At 44.1% G+C, this 22,567-nt stretch overlaps 1 protein-coding gene across 1 annotated transcript in view; it reads right to left on the bottom strand.

Annotated features, from left to right (window-relative positions):
* LOC126229656 (aminopeptidase N-like) overlaps window positions 1–22,567 on the bottom strand; it is a 137,894-nt gene that overhangs the window by 73,108 nt on the left and 42,219 nt on the right. Inside the window, exons 5-7 of the mRNA XM_049942379.1 lie at window positions 18,336–18,638; window positions 1,538–1,721; window positions 1,293–1,449 (exon numbers count right to left, since the gene is read on the bottom strand). Coding sequence (XP_049798336.1) covers window positions 1,293–1,449; window positions 1,538–1,721; window positions 18,336–18,638 — 644 coding nt within the window. The remainder of the gene's footprint in view (window positions 1–1,292; window positions 1,450–1,537; window positions 1,722–18,335; window positions 18,639–22,567) is intronic.

The raw sequence follows: 22,567 nt of genomic DNA, 5'->3' as shown, positions 1-22,567 counted from the left end.
ATCACGAGGCAGAGAAAATCCCTAACCCCGCCGGGAATCGAACCCGGGAACCCGGGCATGGGAAGCGAGAACGCTACCGCACGACCACGAGATGCGGGCTGGTGGCAGGAGGAACAAGACTTTTGGTCAGGTGAATACAGGGTTATAAATACAAAATCAAATAGGGGTAATGCAGGAGTAGGTTTAATAATGAATAAAAAAAATAGGAGTGCGGGTTAGCTACTACAAACAGCATAGTGAACGCATTATTGTGGCCAAGATAGACACAAAGCCCATGCCTACTACAGTAGTACAAGTTTATATGCCAACTAGCTCTGCAGATGATGATGAAATTGATGAAATGTATGACGAGATAAAAGAAATTATTCAGGTAGTGAAGGGAGACGAAAATTTAATAGTCATGGGTGACTGGAATTTGAGAGTAGGAAAAGGGAGAGAAGGAAACATAGTAGGTGAATATGGATTGGGGCTAGGAAATGAAAGAGGAAGCCGCCTGGTAGAATTTTGCGCAGAACATAACTTAATCATAGCTAACACTTGGTTCAAAAATCATGAAAGAAGGTTGTATACATGGAAGAACCCTGGAGATACTAAAAGGTATCAGATAGATTATATAATGGTAAGACAGAGATTTAGGAACCAGGTTTTAAATTGTAAGACATTTCCAGGGGCAGATGTGGACTCTGACCACAATCTATTGGTTATCAACTGTAGATTAAAACTGAAGAAACTGCAAAAAGGTGGGCATTTCAGGAGATGGGACCTGGATAAACTGACTAAACCAGAGGTTGTACAGAGTTTCATGGAGAGCATAAGGGAACAATTGACAGAAATGGGGGAAAGAAATACAGTAGAAGAAGAATAGGTAGCTTTGAGGGATGAAGTAGTGAAGGCAGCAGAGGATCAAGTAGGTAAATAGACGAGGGCTAGTATAAACTCTTGGGTAACAGAAGAAATATTGAATTTAATTGATGAAAGGAGAAAATATAAAAATGCAGTAAATGAAGCAGGCAAAAAGGAATACAAACGTCTCAAAAATGATATCGACAGGAAGTGCAAAATGGCTAAGCAGGGATGGCTAGAGGACAAATGTAGGGATGTAGAGGCTTATCTCACTAGGGGTAAGATAGATACTGCCTACAGGAAAATTAAAGAGACCTTTGGAGAAAGGAGAACCACTTGCACCAAATTTCCATTTACTCAAAAAGAAGAAGAATCAAAGCTATATTTTCCTCGAAATTTTGAAGCAGTGTGAAAGGAAAAGATAAAATCTAACGAGCTGTACTGCTTACCCTTCTGGTAAATGTTGTAATCCATGAAGGCCTGGTCAGCTGTGATGTTGGGGTTCTTGGTGAGTGGGTACTCTTCGCCGCTGACATCGGCCGTCATGGCGGTCTGCAGCAGAGTGGTCACCGCGAAAACCTCGCGCTGGCGCCACGTGGGCTCCACCTGCGCACACAGACACACTTCAACACTCTCTGCGACCGCTGTGAGAACACGCGTCGTGAGAACTCCACAGCAGCGCGTGGGAACTCACCACATCGGTAGCGATCCACTGGAAGTAAGTGGCGAAGCCCTCGTTGAGCCAGAGGACGTTCCACCAGTCGCAGGTGACCAGGTCCCCGAACCACTGGTGGGCCACCTCGTGCTGGATGGTGCCCAGAGATTGCTCCTTGGTCGCCTCCGACGTGTAGTTCTCCAGCACCAGGAGGCTGCCCTGCCTACAGAAGGCACCGCATTGTCGTCAACTGTACCGCCAACGCTCACAGGGTGTCAGAACCTACATCTGTCTACATGTGCGTCTAAGTGTACATCTATGTACTGACCAGGGTGGAGGGAACATAGTGTAGAGGTGAATGTTGTACCTAGTGTACCTACGAACACGTGATAACAAATTGTACATTACAGGCATAAGTATTCAGAGAACGTGAAAACTATGACAAAACGAAAATGCATATTTGTTACCGTTTGGAAACGATACTGCGTATAATGCCTGTAAAATTTCAGAAACAGTTACATGAAAATAACTCAGCTTTGTGAAAATGCCTTTGTTTGTATCTGCCAATCATCTTGAATCAGTTAGCACTATTAGTCAGACTGTAATCTGTTACAGTTCAGCTGTACACGTGGAATATTAAAATCTCTAAATAATGTTTACATTTCAAGAGGAAACCGAAAGAAATCGTGTTTAGTAACTACAGCAGTCGAAAACACTCTAAGAAAAGAAGGCACTGCAGCATGAATTTCGACTCAAAGAATGTTCAGTCTGAATCAAAAATTCAAATAAATGACTTTCATTACTAATAAGCTCATACGTGTTTCACACTGAGCAAAATGTGAAGTACGAAGTTACACAAGCCACCAGTTATGGATTTTGATTCCATTCCTCACTAGGCAGTGACACTGCTAAAGGGAGGCTATACTTTAGTTGATGTCAAGTATCTAAGAAACGGGAGACTTCCCATGACAGTTCCAGACTAACATTATCATCTCATTAGCGAAGAAGGCGTGTGCACATATATATGGAGAGCACCAGACGATAATCGTCTAGCCAACTTCCTGGCAGATTAAAACTGTGTGCCCGACCGAGATTCGAACTCGGGACCTTTGCCTTTCGCGAGCAAGTGCTCTACCATCTGAGCTACCGAAGCACGACTCACGCCCGCTCCTCACAGCTTTACTTCTGCCAGTATCTCTTCTCCTACCTTCCAAACTTTACAGAAGCTCTCCTGCGAACCTTGCAGAACTAGCACTCCTGAAAGAAAGGATACTGGGGGATGTTTCCAGAATGAGATTTTCACTCTGCAGCGGAGTGTGCGCTGATATGAAACTTCCTGGCAGTTTTAATCTGCCAGGAAGTTTCATATCAGCGCACACTCCGCTGCAGAGTGAAAATCTCATTCTGGAAATCATAATTTGCTATCCAAAATACACACAAGAATAGGTAGAGAAAAAGATTAGGTAATAGTCGAAGAACAGTTTCATTACTTTAGAAGAGAAGTCCTCTGGCGTATCTGTGACCGTGTTTGGTGCTAATAAATTTTGTTTTTGTCGCCAAAATATTTATTTTATATTTCACTCGTTATGATCGTTTCGATATCATGACGACCACACCTGTGGTACAAAATTATAACACGCTGCATAATAAGTTGCTAATTGATCCATCTGATGGCGACTGGAGAGAATCTCACTGAACTAAAATAAATAAATGTCGTGTGGTTAGGGCCCTGCGACGGGTAGACCGTTCGCCGGGTGCAAGTCTTTCGATTTGACGCCACTTCGGCGACTTGCACTTCGATGGGGATTAAATGATGATGATCAGGATAACACGACACCCAGTCCCTGAGCGGAGAAAATTTCCGACCCAGCCAGGAATCGAACCCGGGCCCTTAGGATTGACATTCAGTCGCGCTGACTGCCTTTTTTTCTCATTTTGCTCGGTATTGTTCGTTGCGTTTGGTCTGGGCGGATGTAATAAGACATCCGTTCATGCTGATCATCGATTCCTTTACTCATTTTTTTTTTTTTTTTTTTTTTTTTTTTTTTTTTTTTTTTTTTTTTTTTACAGAGGGCGAGCAGCTCTCTGACTGAACACGATGAGCTACTGTGCCGGCACCGAGCGAGGTGGCGCAGTGGTTAGACACTGGACTCGCATTCGGGACGACGACGGTTCAATCACGCGTCCGGCCATCCTGATTTAGGTTTTCCGTGATTTTCCTAAATCGCTCCAGGCAAATGCCGGGATGGTTCCTTTCAAAGGGCACGGCCGACTTCCTTCCCCGTCCTTCCCTAATCCGATGAGACCGATGACCTCGCTGTCTGGTCTCCTTCCCCCAAAACCAACCAACCTACTGTGCCGGCAGCACTCAGCTACCGGGGCGGGCCTCGCTGAACTGCCCAGTATTGACGAGGGAAGGTAACAATAGTATCGGTGTCAACTGTCCCTCAATTAGAACTTCAGATGACTCCCATCTAAACAAGGAATTTCTGATAAGTGAAGAGATCTCCTTAGATGGAAAAGGGCCTCGATATGGCGAATTTGTTATATTTTCTGTTTACTATTTAATTATATATGACAGCTTCTGGGAAAAGATTAACCATGTGTCGAGATATGAAAAGTGGTAATAAATTAAAATCATTGGGGGAAGTGGCAACAAAACGACTATTCGCGTTGGTGTGTAGAGTATATGAGTCTGGCGATATACCATCTGACTTTCGGAAAAGCATCATCCACACAATTCCGAAGACAGCAAGAGCTGACAAGTGCGAGAATTATCGCACAGTCAGCTCAACAGCTTATGCATCGAAGCTGCTTACAAGAATAATATACAGAAGAATGGAAAAGAAAATTGAGAATGCGCTAGGTGACGATCAGTTTGGCTTTAGGAAAAGTAAAGGGACGAGAGAGGCAATTCTGACGTTAAGGCTAGTAATGGAAGCAAGGCTAAAGAAAAATCAAGACACTTTCATAGGATTTGTCGACCTGGAAAAAGCGGTCGACAATATAAAGTGGTGCAAGCTGTTCGAGATTCTGAAAAAAGTAGGGGTAAGCTATAGGGAGAGACGGGTCATACACAATATGTACAACAACCAAGAGGGACTAATGAGAGTGGACGATCAAGAACGAAGTGCTCGTATTAAGAAGGGTGTAAGACAAGGTTGCAGCCTTTCGCCCCTACTCTTCAATCTGTACATCGAGGAAGCAATGATGGAAATAAAAGAAAGGTTCAGGAGTGGAATTAAAATACAGGGTGAAAGGATATCAATGATACGATTCGCTGATGACATTGCTATCCTGAGCGAAAGTGAAGAAGAATTAAATGATCTGCTGAACGGAATGAACAGTCTAATGAGTACACAGTATGGTTTCAGAGTAAATCGGAGAAAGACGAAGGTAATGAGAAGTAGTAGAAATGAGAACAGTGAGAAACTTAACATCAGGATTGATGGTCACGAAGTCAGTGAAGTTAAGGAATTCTGCTACCTAGGCAGTAAAATAACCAATGACGGACGGAGCAAGGAGGACATCAAAAGCAGACTCGCTATGGCAAAAAAGGCATTTCTGGCCAAGAGGAGTCTACTAATATCAAATACCGCCTTAATTTGAGGAAGAAATTTCTGAGGATGTACGTCTGGAGTACAGCATTGTATGGTAGTGAAACATGGACTGTGGGAAAACCGGAACAGAAGAGAATCGAAGCATTTGAGATGTGGTGCTATAGACGAATGTTGAAAATTAGGTGGACTGATAAGGTAAGGAATGAGGAGGCTCTACGCAGAATCGGAGAGGTAAGGAATATGTGGAAAACACTGATAAGGAGAAGGGACAGGATGATAGGACATCTGCTAAGACATGAGGGAATGACTTCCATGGTACTAGAGGGAGCTGTAGAGGGCAAAAACTGTAGAGGAAGACAGAGATTGGAATACGTCAAGCAAATAATTGAGGACGTAGGTTGCAAGTGCTACTCTGAGATGAAGAGGTTAGCACAGGAAAGGAATTTGTGCGGGCCGCATCAAACCAGTCAGTAGACTGATGACAAAAAAAAAAAAAAAAAAAAAAAAAAAATTAATTAAAAACTACATGGACAGCATTATGCTAAAAATGATAGACCAGTTATTAATAAAATGTGAGAATTGATAAAATGTGATTGAGAATAGCTAAGAAAATTATTTTACGTAGTAACAGGTTTGAAACTGAGGGAGCTTATTACGAGCTGGGAAAGGTGTTCCAGACTCATTAGTTTCCCAAACTTTTCATTGTCTACGAGAATTTCCAGCTTTGAAAAAAGGTAAGGGTAGATGTGTCTAACACATGTGATGTAATGGGTAAAGAATGTTCTTAATATGGCGCAGTATGCCACAAGGCCTCTAGTCCAGTGGAAGGAAGTGCAGCTTACAGCTCGGCATTTTGCTGACATGCGACATCGCCATCCACTTGGAAACAACATCCTTGCATGCTATTGGTTAAACAAGAGTTCACTACATAAAATAGCACAAAATCTCCTTTTCTGTGGGTGGCTAAAAGGCTCGAGGTCCATGGAACTCTTCTATCCCTGAAGTTTCGTCCAAGGCTACGTTGGACATCTTCGGAGGTGCTCCTGGTTGTGCTGAGTCTTTCCAACTGACGAGTCGGACGTCGAAGAGCGGCATAATACCGTGGAAAGTGGGCGTGACAAGGTTTATCTCTGCTATCACGTGAAATCCAGACCACGCCCACTTTCCACTGTCTGCTTAGCTAGCACTGACAGTTAGATGTTTTAAGGTACAATGCTTTGTCGAGCTATCAAGATACGAATAGCGATTTTTACCAAAATAGGAAGGGAACAGAAACCTTTATTGCGACAACCCATAGAAAAAATCATAGCGTCATCATGAGTTAATGTAAAACTGTTGGAACGCCGCTCTCAGATTAAGATGAAGTGCGGCATAAACCTATCACGTTTTCCTCAGAATATATAATACAATTAATTCTATTATTTTACAAACGTTTGCTGTCCTTACCAAGCTCAAAAAATGCAAGGGTTCTTCTAAAGTATAAAACAATGTAAATTGTAGTTTCAGATTAATGTAATATCTATTAAAAATCAATAAAATAAATATTTACAGACTTAATGCCATGCGTTAAAATAATATACACGCTACGGCACAATTTTTACAGATCACATGCTGTTGAAACAATATCAAATAGATTATTGTTAGCTAAGTGATGGCTGTAACTGTTGCACTTCAGCCTAACGAAGGTAAAGTGAACAAGGCACATGCGAAGTATACGTGCAGTGAAATAATACGAAAGCATTATAATTAACAGTCATACAAAAGTCAATTAAATAAGAACGCTATACGATTGTGCCTCTTCCTCTACAAAGCAAAATAGTCAACCTGCGGTTTCACGATAATTTATGTTTAACAGTAATAACGGTGAAACTAAAGAAGAAAGACCAAGAAATCTATGCTGTGTACGTCACATTTGGGAGTATTAAGATCCATGCACTAGATATCACTGCGTTGCTCGTGTCACTACTAAGTGAGAGACACACGAAACCACACGGCAGAGAAGCGTCTGTCAACCTAACCAACTGGTCAGAAAGTGAATTGGAAGGCCAAGAGACTAACGAGGGGAGGCCGCCAATTGTGAAATTCAGATTCGATTCATACTGCGCATAATAAAAGCTCATGGCCAGAGGTGTAATGTGGCAAAGCACCAAGATGCACTTCTCAGCCGTTGTCGAGAAAATCGACAGTTAAAAGAAACCGTTGCGGTGAAATACTCTCTACGATTAATAATTTTCTACAGCGTCGTGCCGCAGCGGTAAGCGCTCGGGTTCGTAATCCCAAGGTCGCCGGATCAAATCTCGCGCCATGCAACTCTTTTTATTATTAGTTTTCTGTAATTCATATATATATATATATATATATATATATATATATATATATATATATATATATATATAAATTATTAATGAATTGCTTATGCATGTTGGTGAAGGCGGATCGCTGTCCAATTGTACCGCCTCCATTTTTCCGTTTTTTTAACAGGGTGCACCAAAGCTCTCCCGTCCACACTGATTTTCGACGATGTTACAAGTTGCGCTAGGGACCGCATCTACCTTCTTTCGAAGTTAGCAGGCAACTACGCTGTTATGCCGCGGCTCGTTTCGGCCCATTCAACATCTGTCCTTCAAGTGTAACGAGCGAGTAACGGAATTTATATTTCATACCTGCCACAGCAAATTTGTGTTCGTGGGGTTTCTATTCTAATTCGAACGTTTGACTTACGCTATACGTATTCGTTTCGGAATATCGTTTCTACGTCTTCCGTTAACTATACGTGGTTAACATTATGAAGACAATTAATAACATTTGTGAAATACAACTTTGTTTGCGGAAAACATAATGATGTTCGAAGTCGCCAGTTTTTCCACGACAAACGACTTTCAAGAACTTATTATATGCATAATTGTTCCAACTGATTGCCGGGAATTATATATATATATATATATATATATATATATATATATATATATATATATATATATATATATATTTGAATTACAAAAAACAAATACAAAAAAAAAGGTTGCATGGCACGAGATTCGATCCGGCGACCTTCGGACTACGAACCCGAGCGCTTACGGCTGCGCCACGACGCTGTAGAAAGTTCTTAGTCATAGAGAGTATTCACAGCAACGTTTTATTTTTAACTGTCGATTTTCTCGACAACGGCTGAGAAGTGCATCTCCGTGCTTTGCCACATTACACCTCTGGCCATGAGCTTTTATTATGCGCAGTATGAATTGAATCTGAATTTCACAATTGGCGGCCTCCCCTTGTAAGTAAGGACTTATACACAAAGGAGCAACCAGCGATGAAGCTAAAAAAATGACATTACAGATAGATTTGAATTCGGAAGAAGAGTTAATAGGGGTTGTTGTATTTCAACCACTCTGTTTACCACGTTTATCAAAGACTAGGTAATGAAGATGCTAGAAGTAGTATGTATAGGAAAAAGAAGTATGTTTAGGAGGCCACAAGATCAACTGCGTCAGATTCTCTGATGACACTGTACTGCTTGAAGGTAGAACAATATCTTTTCAAAGAACACTATGCAGCCTTTAAGAGGCATTGCAAGAGAACAGAACTGAAATTAATACAAATTAAACTAAGATGTATAGCACATGTCAAAGAAAATATGAAAGTGAAAACAACAGGTCAAGTTGAACTTATCGCACTGTAAGAGAAAGTGTCGTACCTGGAGGATATTGTTTACAGAAAGACATGTTATTTCCTCATCGGTGTTTCAGTGTAGAGACCAATTTTAGAATCACATGAAGGAACATGCACAACAAACCAGCTTAAGCATTTTCTGTTGTTTTTATAGTTGTGAGATATGAGGTTGTGTACTGTGCAGCCTTTGTAAATATTATGAGTCCCACACATTAAATGCCGAATGATATACATATTAAAGCTGTTTAGAAGATATTTATGACTGTGTACACTTCCGCAGCCAGAGTCAGTTAGCATGAAAGTTTTATGATTATGGTACCGCATCATAATGTAAAAACTAACGGTTTCCAGATGGTCGCAGTGGCTTTCTTCTGGGTCTGCTCTTGGAGTACAGAGTTTTATCGTAAGGAAAACTCTGTATATTCGTAAAACTGGCTACAAACCGTGTGGACAGTTAAGCCATACTTCGCCAGTCATGCACCATTTTGCACATCGAATTGAAAGGTCTTCTACCATGGGACACATGATATTGCCAAATGAACAAAGTTCCTTTAATGACTTCTGCAATTTTCCCAATCTCGACAATGGATATTTGTGTTAGTTACCAATGGCTTATATTTCAAAATGTTTCTACCTTGTAACTGGTTTTTGAGAATACTTCTTCCCACTTACTGATTATTGGCTTGAAGCAGAGTAAAAATGTAACACATTATTTATAAATTACAAATTGAGAAGATTTTCTCGATTGCAGTATTATTTAATTTTAATATAATATTTGTTCCTGGATGGATGACAATGTTGTATGTTTTAACAGTTTTTCACATTTAGAAAAACCTTGCTTTTCTGGAATCGTTTTTGTCATTTCATAAAAAAATGCAGTACACATAAACTGAATGTTGTCGTTTCAGAATGGCATAAGAAAATGTATTAGACTTCTATTACAGAGCCAATGTCTGAAAAGTGTTCCATTATACAACACTCTCCCCCAACAGATATTTGGGGTGCTTGCTAGCTGCTAACCAGGCTAGTGAAAAAAAAAAAAAAGATGAAGAACTGTAATGGAAAAGTTAGCTCTCCTGAAAAAGGAGCTTTTGTGATGCAGTAAAGTTGGATTGGAGTTCAGGAAAATGTTGGTCAAGTGCTTCAGGTGGGGTGCTTATCTGTGAAGGGCGGACATTGAAGGAAAGAGAAACAGACAAGATAGAAACATTCGAGATGTGGGTTTTGTGGAGGATGGAAAAAGTAAAATAGGTAGATAAAGTGAAAAGCAGTGAAGTAATGGAAATGATACAGGAACAAGGAACTTTCTTAAAACTGGTTAAGAAAAGGAAAGGAAACTGAGTGGGGCAAATACTCCAAGGAAATCATCTGGACGGAGAGAACAAAATAGGAAGGAACAACACGCATTGTTATTGCGGTGTATTATTTCAGTACTACAATTTATTATTATTATTATTATTATTATTCCAGTTGTATAAGACGCAAGCAGTCTCAGGATCAAATGAAGATAGGAATGGTGACAGGAACCTGTGACTGGTTAGAATAACTTATGATGATGTTAACAATGGATATGTTACTGTTTTATTCTCAATATAAGGATATGATGGAAATGTGTTAATGGTTTCAGAATAAGATTTGAGGGGATCTGCAATCAGTTTAGCTGTGATCCAGAACTAGAAAAATTCTGCAAAAACAAAAGCAAGTACAATATTCCTTAATCAGATTTGGTAGCCGGATTGTCTACTCTACGAGGACCGATCAAAAAGATTGCGTTTGAGGGCGTTGTTACACGTACCTCTGCATCTACATCATACTCCGCAAGCCACCTAAGGTGTGTGGCGGAGGGTACTTACAGCGCTACTATCTGATCCCTCCGAAAAGAGCGTGGGAAGAATGATTGTCGGTAAGCCTCTGTATTGGCTCTAATTTCTCGAATTTTCTCCTCGTGGCCAGTACGCGAGATGTATGTGGGGCTAATTAATATGTTTTTCGACTCCTCCTGAAACGTACTGTCCCGAAATTGCAATAGTAACTCTCTCAACGATGCACAACGCCTCTCTTATAACGACTGCCAGTGGATGTCGTTTAGATTCTCCGTAACGCTCTCTCGCCAGCTTAACGATTCCCTGACGGAAACGCGCCGCTCTTCGTTGGATCTTCTCTAACTTCTCTGTCAGTCCTATCTGGTAGGGATCCCAGATAGATGAACAATACTAAAGAATCGGGCGAAAAAGCGCCTAATACGCCACTTCTTTCGTGGATGAGTTCCATTTCCTTAAGATTCTTCCGATGAATCTGAGTGTGGCGCCTGCTTTACTCACTGTTCTATATGGACATTCCACTTAAGGTCGCTCTGGATAGTTACGCCTCGATATTTTACGGCAGACGCTGTCTCCAGCTGTTTGTCATCAATAGTGTAGCTGTACAGTAGTGGATTTCTTTTCCTACGTATGCGCATTATGTTACATTTATTTACGTTCAGGGTGAACTGCCACAGCCTGCACCATTCATCAGCTCTCTGCAGGTCGTTCTGCAAAATCTTACTTTCTTCTGGCGTTGCTTCTTTGATATAGACAACTGCATCATCTGCAAATAGCCTTAAAGAGCACCCGACGCATTCTATTAGGTCATATATATATATATATATATATATATATATATATATATATATATATATACAGGGTGATTCAAAAAGAATACCACAACTTTAAAAATGTGTATTTAATGAAAGAAACATAATATAACCTTCTGTTATACATCATTACAAAGAGTATTTAAAAAGGTTTTTTTTTCACTCAAAACCAAGTTCAGAGATGTTCAATATGGCCCCCTCCAGACACACGAGCAATATCAACCCGATACTCCAACTCGTTCCACACTCTCTGTAGCATATCAGGCGTAACAGTTTGGATAGCTGCTGTTATTTCTCGTTTCAAATGATCAATGGTGGCTGGGAGAGGTGGCCGAAACACCATATCCTTAACATACCCCCATAAGAAAAAATCGCAGGGGGTAAGATCAGGGCTTCTTGGAGGCCAGTGATGAAGTGCTCTGTCACGGGCTGCCTGGCGGCCGATCCATCGCCTCGGGTAGTTGACGTTCAGGTTTATACCAACGTTTAATACACCACCTATCAGGAGGTTTAACACAATACCTCGTTCGAAATGCACGCTGAACAACTGTCGTCGATTCACTTCTGCCGTACTCAATAACACAAAAAGCTTTCTGTTGAGCGGTCGCCATCTTAGCATCAACTGACGCTGACGCCTAGTCAACAGCGCCTCAAGCGAAGAAATGTACAACTAAATGAAACTTTATAGCTCCCTTAATTCGCCGACAGGTAGTGCTTATCTCTGCCTTTTGTCGTTGCAGAGTTTTAAATTCCTAAAGTTGTGGTATTCTTTTTGAATCACCCTGTATATATATATTGTAAACAGCAGCGATCCTATGCCACTTCCCCATTTCCCTGCGGTACTCCGGATATTACCTTTACATCTGTGGTTTTAATTCCGTTTAGAGCGACGTGTTGAGTTCTATCTGCAAGAAAGCCTTGAATCCAGTGGCAGGTCTTCTCCGATACTCCGTAAGCTTGTATGTTTGGTGTCAAACGCCTCACTGGTATCAAGGAACACGGCATCAAGCTGAGCGCCGTTATCCACGGAGGCACAGAGCGTGCTGAGTTTCACAGATCTCTGTTTGCGCAATCCACGTTGATTTTTATAGAGGAGCTGTTAATTTTCCAAAAACGTCATAATTCTTGAGCAGAAAATATGTTCCAAATTCTACAACAGATTGAAGTCAACGATATAGGTCTATAGTTGTGTTGATCTTACAGCCTTTGTTAGAAACGGGAATGACCTGTGCCTGCTTTTTTCCAGTCGTTAGGTACCTTTCGTTGCTCAAGCGATCTACGATAAATTACTGCTAGAAGGGGAGCAACTTCTTTCGCATAATCTTTATAGAATCTTACAGGTATCTCATCTTGTCCTGAAGCTTTTCCGCTACCAAGCGATTGTAGCTTGCTTTTCAATTCCGCTATCGGTTATCTCAGTCTCTGCCATTTCGATGCTCGTGCGGCGATTGAAAGGAGGGACAGTGTTATGGTCTTCCGCGGTGAAACAACTTCGGAAGACCGAATTCAGTATTTTGGTCTTCTCTCTATTATCTTCCCTCCCGGTGCCGGTGTGGTCGCTGAGAGAATGAATAGATGATTTTGACCCACTTACTGGTTTTACATACGACCAAAATCTCTTAGGGTTTTTACTCAGGTAGTTCGACAACGTCTTACCCTCAAAATCACTGAAGCCTCTCTCATTGCTCTTCTTAGGCTCATTTTCCCATCCTTCAGCTTTTGTTTGTCAGCTAGGTTTTTACTGTTCTTGAACCTGAGATGAAGTGCTCTTTCTTTACGTAGCGCTTTTCTAACACTGCTATTAAACGATGGTGGATCTTTCCCTTCCCTTACACCCTTACTCGGAACATACTTGTCTAGGGTATGTTGAACGATGCCTTTGAATTTTTTCCATTTGTTCTCCACACCTTAGTCCTCATCACCGAATATTTTATGCTGACTGCTGAGATATTCTGAAATTTGTATACTGTCACCCTTGCTGAGCAAATACACTCCTGGAAATGGAAAAAAGAACACATTGACACCGGTGTGTCAGACCCACCATACTTGCTCCGGACACTGCGAGAGGGCTGTACAAGCAATGATCACACGCACGGCACAGCGGACACACCAGGACCCGCGGTGTTGGCCGTCGAATGGCGCTAGCTGCGCAGCATTTGTGCACCGCCGCCGTCAGTGTCAGCCAGTTTGCCGTGGCATACGGAGCACCATCGCAGTCTTTAACACTGGTAGCATGCCGCGACAGCGTGGACGTGAACCGTATGTGCAGTTGACGGACTTTGAGCGAGGGCGTATAGTGGGCATACGGGAGGCCGGGTGGACGTACCGCCGAATTGCTCAACACGTGGGGCGTGAAGTCTCCACAGTACATCGATGTTGTCGCCAGTGGTCGGCGGAAGGTGCACGTGCCCGTCGACCTGGGACCGGACCGCAGCGACGCACGGATGCACGCCAAGACCGTAGGATCCTACGCAGTGCCGTAGGGGACCGCACCGCCACTTCCCAGCAAATTAGGGACACTGTTGCTCCTGGGGTATCGGCGAGGACCATTCGCAACCGTCTCCATGAAGCTGGGCTACGGTCCCGCACACCGTTAGGCCGTCTTCCGCTCACGCCCCAACATCGTGCAGCCCGCCTCCAGTGGTGTCGCGACAGGCGTGAATGGAGGGACGAATGGAGACGTGTCGTCTTCAGCGATGAGAGTCGCTTCTGCCTTGGTGCCAATGATGGTCGTATGCGTGTTTGGCGCCGTGCAGGTGAGCGCCACAATCAGGACTGCATACGACCGAGGCACACAGGGCCAACACCCGGCATCATGGTGTGGGGAGCGATCTCCTACACTGGCCGTACACCACTGGTGATCGTCGAGGGGACACTGAATAGTGCACGGTACATCCAAACCGTCATCGAACCCATCGTTCTACCATTCCTAGACCGGCAAGGGAACTTGCTGTTCCAACAGGACAATGCACGTCCGCATGTATCCCGTGCCACCCAACGTGCTCTAGAAGGTGTAAGTCAACTACCCTGGCCAGCAAGATCTCCGGATCTGTCCCCCATTGAGCATGTTTGGGACTGGATGAAGCGTCGTCTACGCGGTCTGCACGTCCAGCACGAACGCGGGTCCAACTGAGGCGCCAGGTGGAAATGGCATGGCAAGCCGTTCCACAGGACTACATCCAGCATCTCTACGATCGTCTCCATGGGAGAATAGCAGCCTGCATTGCTGCGAAAGGTGGATATACACTGTACTAGTGCCGACATTGTGCATGCTCTGTTGCCTGTGTCTATGTGCCTGTGGTTCTGTCAGTGTGATCATGTGATGTATCTGACCCCAGGAATGTGTCAATAAAGTTTCCCCTTCCTGGGACAATGAATTCACGGTGTTCTTATTTCAATTTCCAGGAGTGTATATCTTCCTACCTTTCTTAACGTTCCCTGCAGGACCCGTCGTCATTGATGCTGTCACAGCCTTTTGGTTACTGACACCTTCCTCTACGTTAACTGATTCAATAAGTTCAGATCTGCTTGTTGCCTTAAGGTCTAAGGCGTTACGCTCACGAGTGAGTTCTCCACCTATCTGCTCAAGGTAATTTTCGGACAAGACATCCATAACAATGCCACACGATTCCCTGTCTCTGGTACCAGTTTTGATGGCATAACTCTCCCAATCTAGACCTGGAAAGTTGAAATCAGTCCCTATTATAACGGCATGATCAGGAAAATTACTAATGCTTTTCTGCAAGTTCTGTCTGAAGCGCTCTACAACAACAGATCCTGACCCAGGTGGTCTATAAAAGCACCCGATAACCATTTTTGACCGTTCTCTGATACTTAATTTCACGCAGATTAATTCACATTCGGAATCTGTGATAACCTCGCTAGATTTTATCGATTTTTTACTGCAATAAACACGCCGCCTCCAGTGGTGACTAACCTATCCTTACGATAAACATTCCAGTCTGAACTTAGCATTTCGTTGTCATTGAAGTCTGGTTTCAACCAGCTTTCTGTTCCCAATACTATCTGTGCATTATAACCTTCAGTAGGTGATACTAATTCTGGGACCTTTCCTTAGATGCTCCTGCAGTTTATTAAAATCATATTAATCTTCTCTATCTCTGATCTGCGAGGACCAAGATTCTCCGAGGTCGCTGTGGCTGATTTAACATGCAAATCGTCTTTGATCCCAAGGGTGGGGTAATCTAAAAAAGCCCCATGTGCACGCCACACGTACTCCGCTACTCTAGTAGCCGCTTTCTGCGTGTAGTGCACGCCTGCCCTATTAATGGGAACCCTACAATTCCGCACCCAATACCGGAGGTCGAGATATTCCCATCCGATTCCGTCGCAGAGTGTACCGCGTATGTGCGACGTAGCGCGATTCCAATGAGGGTATGTAAGCACCGACATCTAGGCAAGGCATTAGTGTGGCATTCGCGTCTCTCCAACGAGGTGTGGTAAATGTAGAAACTTGAACTACGAAGACGTTATTGCTTGATGCGTCCAAACATCTCCAGCGTGCTGTTAGTCTTTTCCTGGCTGCCGATGGGCAAACAATCGTAGACATCCATCGGAGAATCAAGAATGTCGAAAACCCCCGTTATGGAATGGTGTGCCAAGTCCCGTGCTGGTCACGATTCGACACAAGATGGCGGTCGATCTGTGAGCCCAGCACCACAGAGCCTCGTAACGCAGAAGTTACGCCCACTCAAGTGGGAGACACTCGAGGATCCGCCCTGTAGTCCTGATCTCTCCCCATGCCATTATCACGCCTTCTGTCCCTTAAGAAAGCCCTGGAATGGTCATTCATGCCTGTCGGACGTGGATGTGCAGCAGGTGGCTACAGACTTCTTCGCGCAGCTGGACGCAGTCTTTTACCAGACGGGAATCCTCAGCCTGGTGCGTCGGTAAGATGACTGTCCCAATGCTCACGGCTACATTGCGTGGTAGGCGTAGCAGTTACGGACTGTAGGGCCTTCGAATGGAAACTTTTTGATAGCCCCTTGAAAGGGTGCTGTAGCCACCTTTCATTAGTCCGGTAGCCCATTTTCACTAGCGTTTCTCTTTCTTTTCCTTGTTTATCTTTTCTCATAACTCTCACAGTGGTGTGATTGAATGAATGTGGTTGTGTTTCACGCTGCTAGACGGTGGCGTAGGCTGCTGCAGAAAGTCTGCGATAGTGATACAGATTCAGCAGCAATTGTACAGAATAGCCAACTCTCGTAGTGGTCAAGTAGGCAAAGAGGTTTGCGCTACTTGTGAGAAATCCACCTGCGTTAGGTTGGTGGCGGAAATGGAACTTTGGGTTTTCCGGGCCACGCGGAGCGTGGAAGAGGCTGGAGATGAAAAAGGGAGGCAGTCTGCCGCCGGTAAGGGAAACGTCCACAGCTGTGCTCCAGTCGAAGAAGGGTGAGTTAGATTGACCGCGTGGCGCGTTGTTACTTGGCGAGGGGAGAGCTGTTAGCTTTTGGTCTCGCTTTTCAACTCTGAAAGATTGCTTTGCCTTGACGCAGCAAGGAATGCAAAACGTTGGCAGATTTTTCTTTTAGTAAATTTCTATAGCAGACTTGGATCCACCGGAAGAGCGCCACACAAAGGTGTCGACAAGAAGTGAGCACTCGCTTCTGTATGAATGTCTGTTTGCCTTCAGCTGTGCCTGTATAAGCTTTCATTTTTCTAAATATTATTAATAGCTTTGCCTTCTCGTAAATTTTTTTTGCTTTATGTATCTTTCGTCCGTGGGGAGCCGACCACATGGTTGAACATTAAAGTTTGTTGGGCTACCGTCATTACTAACTGTCCGGTCTCATGTTTGTTTTAAAGAATGCTAACTGTTCACCCGATTGTGTGGTGTGATATTGTTGCAACTTGGCCACGATACCTAGAAATTGCGTCTCCACAAACCACGTGGGCAGGCGGGTGTCCTACGAAACGTGTACCGTTTCACGAGTTATTGCGATCAGTTATCAGTCAGGCAACAGCAGTTGTATGAATGATTCACACCAATGATTTTAGGTGTAGATTATAACGGTGTATGTATTGATGCTATTCTTTAATGTTTTAGGAATTAATGTTATCAGGAATTGTGTACATGCCTCACATCCATATCTTAGGAATAAATGATTTTATACACAATTTTCTCTTGAATTCCGAGGTTACGTTTTTGCACCTAAGCCACTCACCTCGTAGCTTTCCTGCTAGCACATCCAACGCGTTTCCTTACGCACAGGTCCAGTGATTAGTTTCTCCTTTTATTTTAAAACGATTGCTGTAGATTAAGTCTTATTTTGAGGTGTGTTGCTGGGAGCTGATCTTATGCGCAGTGTTCATGCATTTGCTATTTTATTTTAAATGGTTGATTCTCGTGAACAATGCACGGGAAATACCATTAATTACATCGCATCCCCTATGAGCGATACTACGACGTATGCATTTTTATGACTTTTTGATTTGTGATCAAATTAATTTATTTTCCGACTCGGCCAAACCTTTGATTAATTGTATGGTTAGAGTCGGTGGCGACCCTAATCTTAACGTAATAACCGGTAGAAACCCGTTAGTTACTCCCTTATGTGTATTTCAAACTGGCTGCAAGTGCCGCAGCCAATGAATGTTTTTAGAGCTGGTAAATGTTATTGGAATGAATTAGTTCCTTAGGTCGGATAGCGTAATAAAACCTTCACTGCATTAATTACTTTTTCACATTAATCGTTATAAGTCTACTTGCAGTCTGATATTGGGAAGTGAAAGAACATATGTATTAAAGTGCACATGATGAGCACCACTTCTCCTTGCTTCCCTCTATAAATCTCTGGGATTTGGAAGTAAGACAGGATTTGCTCCTAGTCTTCCACGTTTGCCTAAATTAGATCTACAGCTGTACTCCTGTGCACGTGATCAGCTCCTCGCTATCCATTCCTCCCTCTTTTTGGAGTTCTGGTAGACGAGTGTGGGAGACAGTAGCCGTACTCACGTGTAGGTGATGAGCCCCCAGTTCTCCATGCCCCCCTCTATGAAGCTGGGAATGGCCACATGGTCCAGCTTAGTCAGTGTGTAGGGCACGCCCACCAGCTGCTCCATCGCAGAGACGGTACTGGGCGTGATGATGCTGGAGTAGACGGCCTGGGGCAGCGTGCTGTCCACCGTCCAAATGGTCGTGGCCGGGTCGGAGGGCGACACCACGCTGGACGTGTTCAGCACGACCCAGGCCAGCAGGTAGGCGCTCATTGGGGGCGTCTCCTCGAACTGGAACGTGCGGAAGCCATCCTCGTCTGGGCTGGAATGAGAAAGCAGTGTAAGTTAATGTCGAGATCTACGGAACCTCGTACCATCAGCTCTATACCGCCAACAATTTGATAGAAACTTAAAGTAAACATATGGAAATTTCACGATAGCAGGTATCTGCAAAATAATGAATCCGCATAGGCACATAATCAATTCTGAAAATAATTCTAGACGGAAAATTACCTTCAAGGAAAAAAAAATACCAGAACACCTTAGACTTCGGAAATATACACCCATCGTGGCATTAGTTATACAACTTCTGATAGTATTGCAAATCTTATGAACGGCCTCCTCTGCCATGCAGAATCAAGAAGGGCCTTATAAATTCGAATATCTTCATGAAGGAGTAGACCTGGTGCACTTGCTGGGAGGAGCACCTTTAGTTTCTCAAGCTGTAGAGGTACAGAGTGACAATTAGTGAACTGAAACTTCCTGGCAGATTAAAACTGTGTGCCGAACCGAGAGTTGGACTGGCGACCTTTGCCTTTCGCAGGCAAGTACTCTCCGAAATGAGCTATCCAAGCACGACTCACGACCCGCCCTCTCAGCTTGAATTCTGCCAGTACCTCGTCTCGTACCTTCCAAACTACCAGGCTGTGGCTAAGCCATACCTCTGCAATATCCTTCCAGGAGTGTTAGTTCTGCAAGATTCGCAGAAGAGCTTCTGTGAAGTTTGGAAGGTTGGAGACGAAGTACTGGCAGAATTGAAGCTGCGAAGGCGGGTCGTGAGTCGTTCTTAGGTAACTCGAATGGCAGAGCACTTGCCCGCGAAAGGCAAAGGTCCCGAGTTCGAGTCTCGGTCCGGCACACAGTTTTAATCTGCCAGGAAGTTTCATATCAACGCACACTCCACTGCAGAGTGAAAATCTCTTTCTGGAATTAGTGAACTATTTGAAAAGAAACGTAAATTAGTTACAAACTGTTGCGTGCATACACTTTATTCAAAATGTAAACGTCACTACAGATATTCGGATTTACGTTATGACTTCTTCGATATGCCTGCCGTCATTGGCGGTGATGTGGCGCAGACGAATAGCGAAATTCTGCATGACTCGCTGAAGTGTGAATGACCTCATAAGTGGCTGTTTTCAGCTATGCTACGGGTAGGGGTTATTGCTGTACACCTTGTCTTTAATATACACTCCTGGAAATGAAAAAAAGAACACATTGACACCGGTGTGTCAGACCCACCATACTTGCTCCGGACACTGCGAGAGGGCTGTACAAGCAATGATCACACGCACGGCACAGCGGACACACCAGGAACCGCGGTGTTGGCCGTCGAATGGCGCTAGCTGCGCAGCATTTGTGCACCGCCGCCGCCAGTGTCAGCCAGTTTGCCGTGGCATACGGAGCTCCATCGCAGTCTTTAACACTGGTAGCATGCCGCGACAGCGTGGACGTGAACCGTATGTGCAGTTGACGGACTTTGAGCGAGGGCGTATAGTGGGCATGCGGGAGGCCAGGTGGACGTACCGCCGAATTGCTCAACACGTGGGGCGTGAGGTCTCCACAGTACATCGATGTTGTCGCCAGTGGTCGGCGGAAGGTGCACGTGCCCGTCGACCTGGGACCGGACCGCAGCGACGCACGGATGCACGCCAAGACCGTAGGATCCTACGCAGTGCCGTAGGGGACCGCACCGCCACTTCCCAGCAAATTAGGGACACTGTTGCTCCTGGGGTATCGGCGAGGACCATTCGCAACCGTCTCCATGAAGCTGGGCTACGGTCCCGCACACCGTTAGGCCGTCTTCCGCTCACGCCCCAACATCGTGCAGCCCGCCTCCAGTGGTTTCGCGACAGGCGTGAATGGAGGGACGAATGGAGACGTGTCGTCTTCAGCGATGAGAGTCGCTTCTGTCTTGGTGCCAATGATGGTCGTATGCGTGTTTGGCGCCGTGCAGGTGAGCGCCACAATCAGGACTGCATACGACCGAGGCACACAGGGCCAACACCCGGCATCATGGTGTGGGGAGCGATCTCCTACACTGGCCGTACACCACTGGTGATCGTCGAGGGGACACTGAATAGTGCACGGTACATCCAAACCGTCATCGAACCCATCGTTCTACCATTCCTAGACCGGCAAGGGAACTTGCTGTTCCAACGGGACAATGCACGTCCGCATGTATCCCGTGCCACCCAACGTGCTCTAGAAGGTGTAAGTCAACTACCCTGGCCAGCAAGATCTCCGGATCTGTCCCCCATTGAGCATGTTTGGGACTGGATGAAGCGTCGTCTCACGCGGTCTGCACGTCCAGCACGAACGCTGGTCCAACTGAGGCGCCAGGTGGAAATGGCATGGCAAGCCGTTCCACAGGACAACATCCAGCATCTCTACGATCGTCTCCATGGGAGAATAGCAGCCTGCATTGCTGCGAAAGGTGGATATACACTGTACTAGTGCCGACATTGTGCATGCTCCGTTGCCTGTGTCTATGTGCCTGTGATTCTGTCAGTGTGATCATGTGATGTATCTGACCCCAGGAATGTGTCAATAAAGTTTCCCCTTCCTGGGACAATGAATTCACGATGTTCTTATTTCAATTTCCAGGAGTGTAGTTCCACAAAAAGGAACTGTATGTTTTCAGATCCGGAGAATATGGCGGCCAATCGGGGGCCATGTCAGTGGACTCTGGGTACCACACAACCAGAATGCGATCACTAACGTGCTGCTCCAGGACATCAAACACTCCCCTGATTCGATGGGTCGAGTTTCGTCTTGCATGAACCACATGTTGTCGTAAGCAGGGTCATGTTGGATAATGGGGATGAAATCATGCTTCAAAAATTTCACGTACCCCTTCGGCAGTCACCGTGCCACCAAGGAATATAGCACCAACTATTCCATGACTGGACATTGCACAACACACAGTAACCCGTTGAGGGTGAAGAGACTTCTCGATAGCGAACTGCGGATTCTCAGTCCCCAAATGCGCCAATTTTTATTATTGACGAACCCATTCAAATGAAAGTGGGCTTCGAGGCTAAACCAAACCATGACGCGCATACTAATTCCCATCGTGTGCAAGTTCCAACCGTGCAGTGTGAACTTCCTAATGCAAACCGTGCAGAAGGTACGACGATCTTGCAGTGTTTCGAAAAAACTGCATAGAAAATGATTTACGTCTCCTACTTTCCTTTCTGGCATGCGTAGGGATAATGGTTGATACACATACTTACCAGCAAATTGGAATATATAGGGTTTCTTATTTGTGACTTCAATACCTGCCTTTAGATTTTACATAGAGAAAAGATGAAAACATTACATATAAATATTTTCTGAATGCTAAGTGTTAAAAAATAATCTCTGAATATATTTAGATCAATGTATAAGGGAATTTACGTAAGATCACACCGTTTCAGTTCAATAAATCAATGATGTTCATGCTGTGTGTTTCACAATCACATACATCAACAGAAGGAACTCTCTACTACATTTCATTGTCTTACTCTTAAATGTTCTACACACGAACTACATCACTCTATTATTTGTTATTAATATTAGTACTACTACTATTATTATTATTATGCACTGCTATAAGAACAATAGTGAAGGATAGTTCCAAGATGATGCTTCTCAAGATGGAAAGGTTGTCATTTCTCTGCCACTTTGGTGCAAGTCATCGGTTCCCGTTGAAGACATAATTTTGAACACATGACTGCGTTAGAGAACAGTGCGGAGAATTTTTTACTTAGATCAGAAACAGTGTTCCTGCTATGACTGATCATCTCCGGATTTGGATTCGACGATAAATAAGAGGTCTGTATAGGAAAGAAGACTACAGTTGTTTCTGTGCTTATCTGAACATAGTCGAAAAACTGTATCTATAATAGAGAAATGTAATCGAAGCGATTAATGTTAAAAAAGTCTTACTGGGTAAGTTTTCGTCACCATCTCCGGCCAGTCATCTGAAGG

Source organism: Schistocerca nitens, unplaced genomic scaffold (assembly GCF_023898315.1).
Source record: "Schistocerca nitens isolate TAMUIC-IGC-003100 unplaced genomic scaffold, iqSchNite1.1 HiC_scaffold_377, whole genome shotgun sequence".
NCBI lineage: Eukaryota > Metazoa > Arthropoda > Insecta > Orthoptera > Acrididae > Schistocerca > Schistocerca nitens.
Note: the sequence above shows the minus strand (reverse complement) of the source record. Positions and strands in the feature narration are given on the sequence as shown.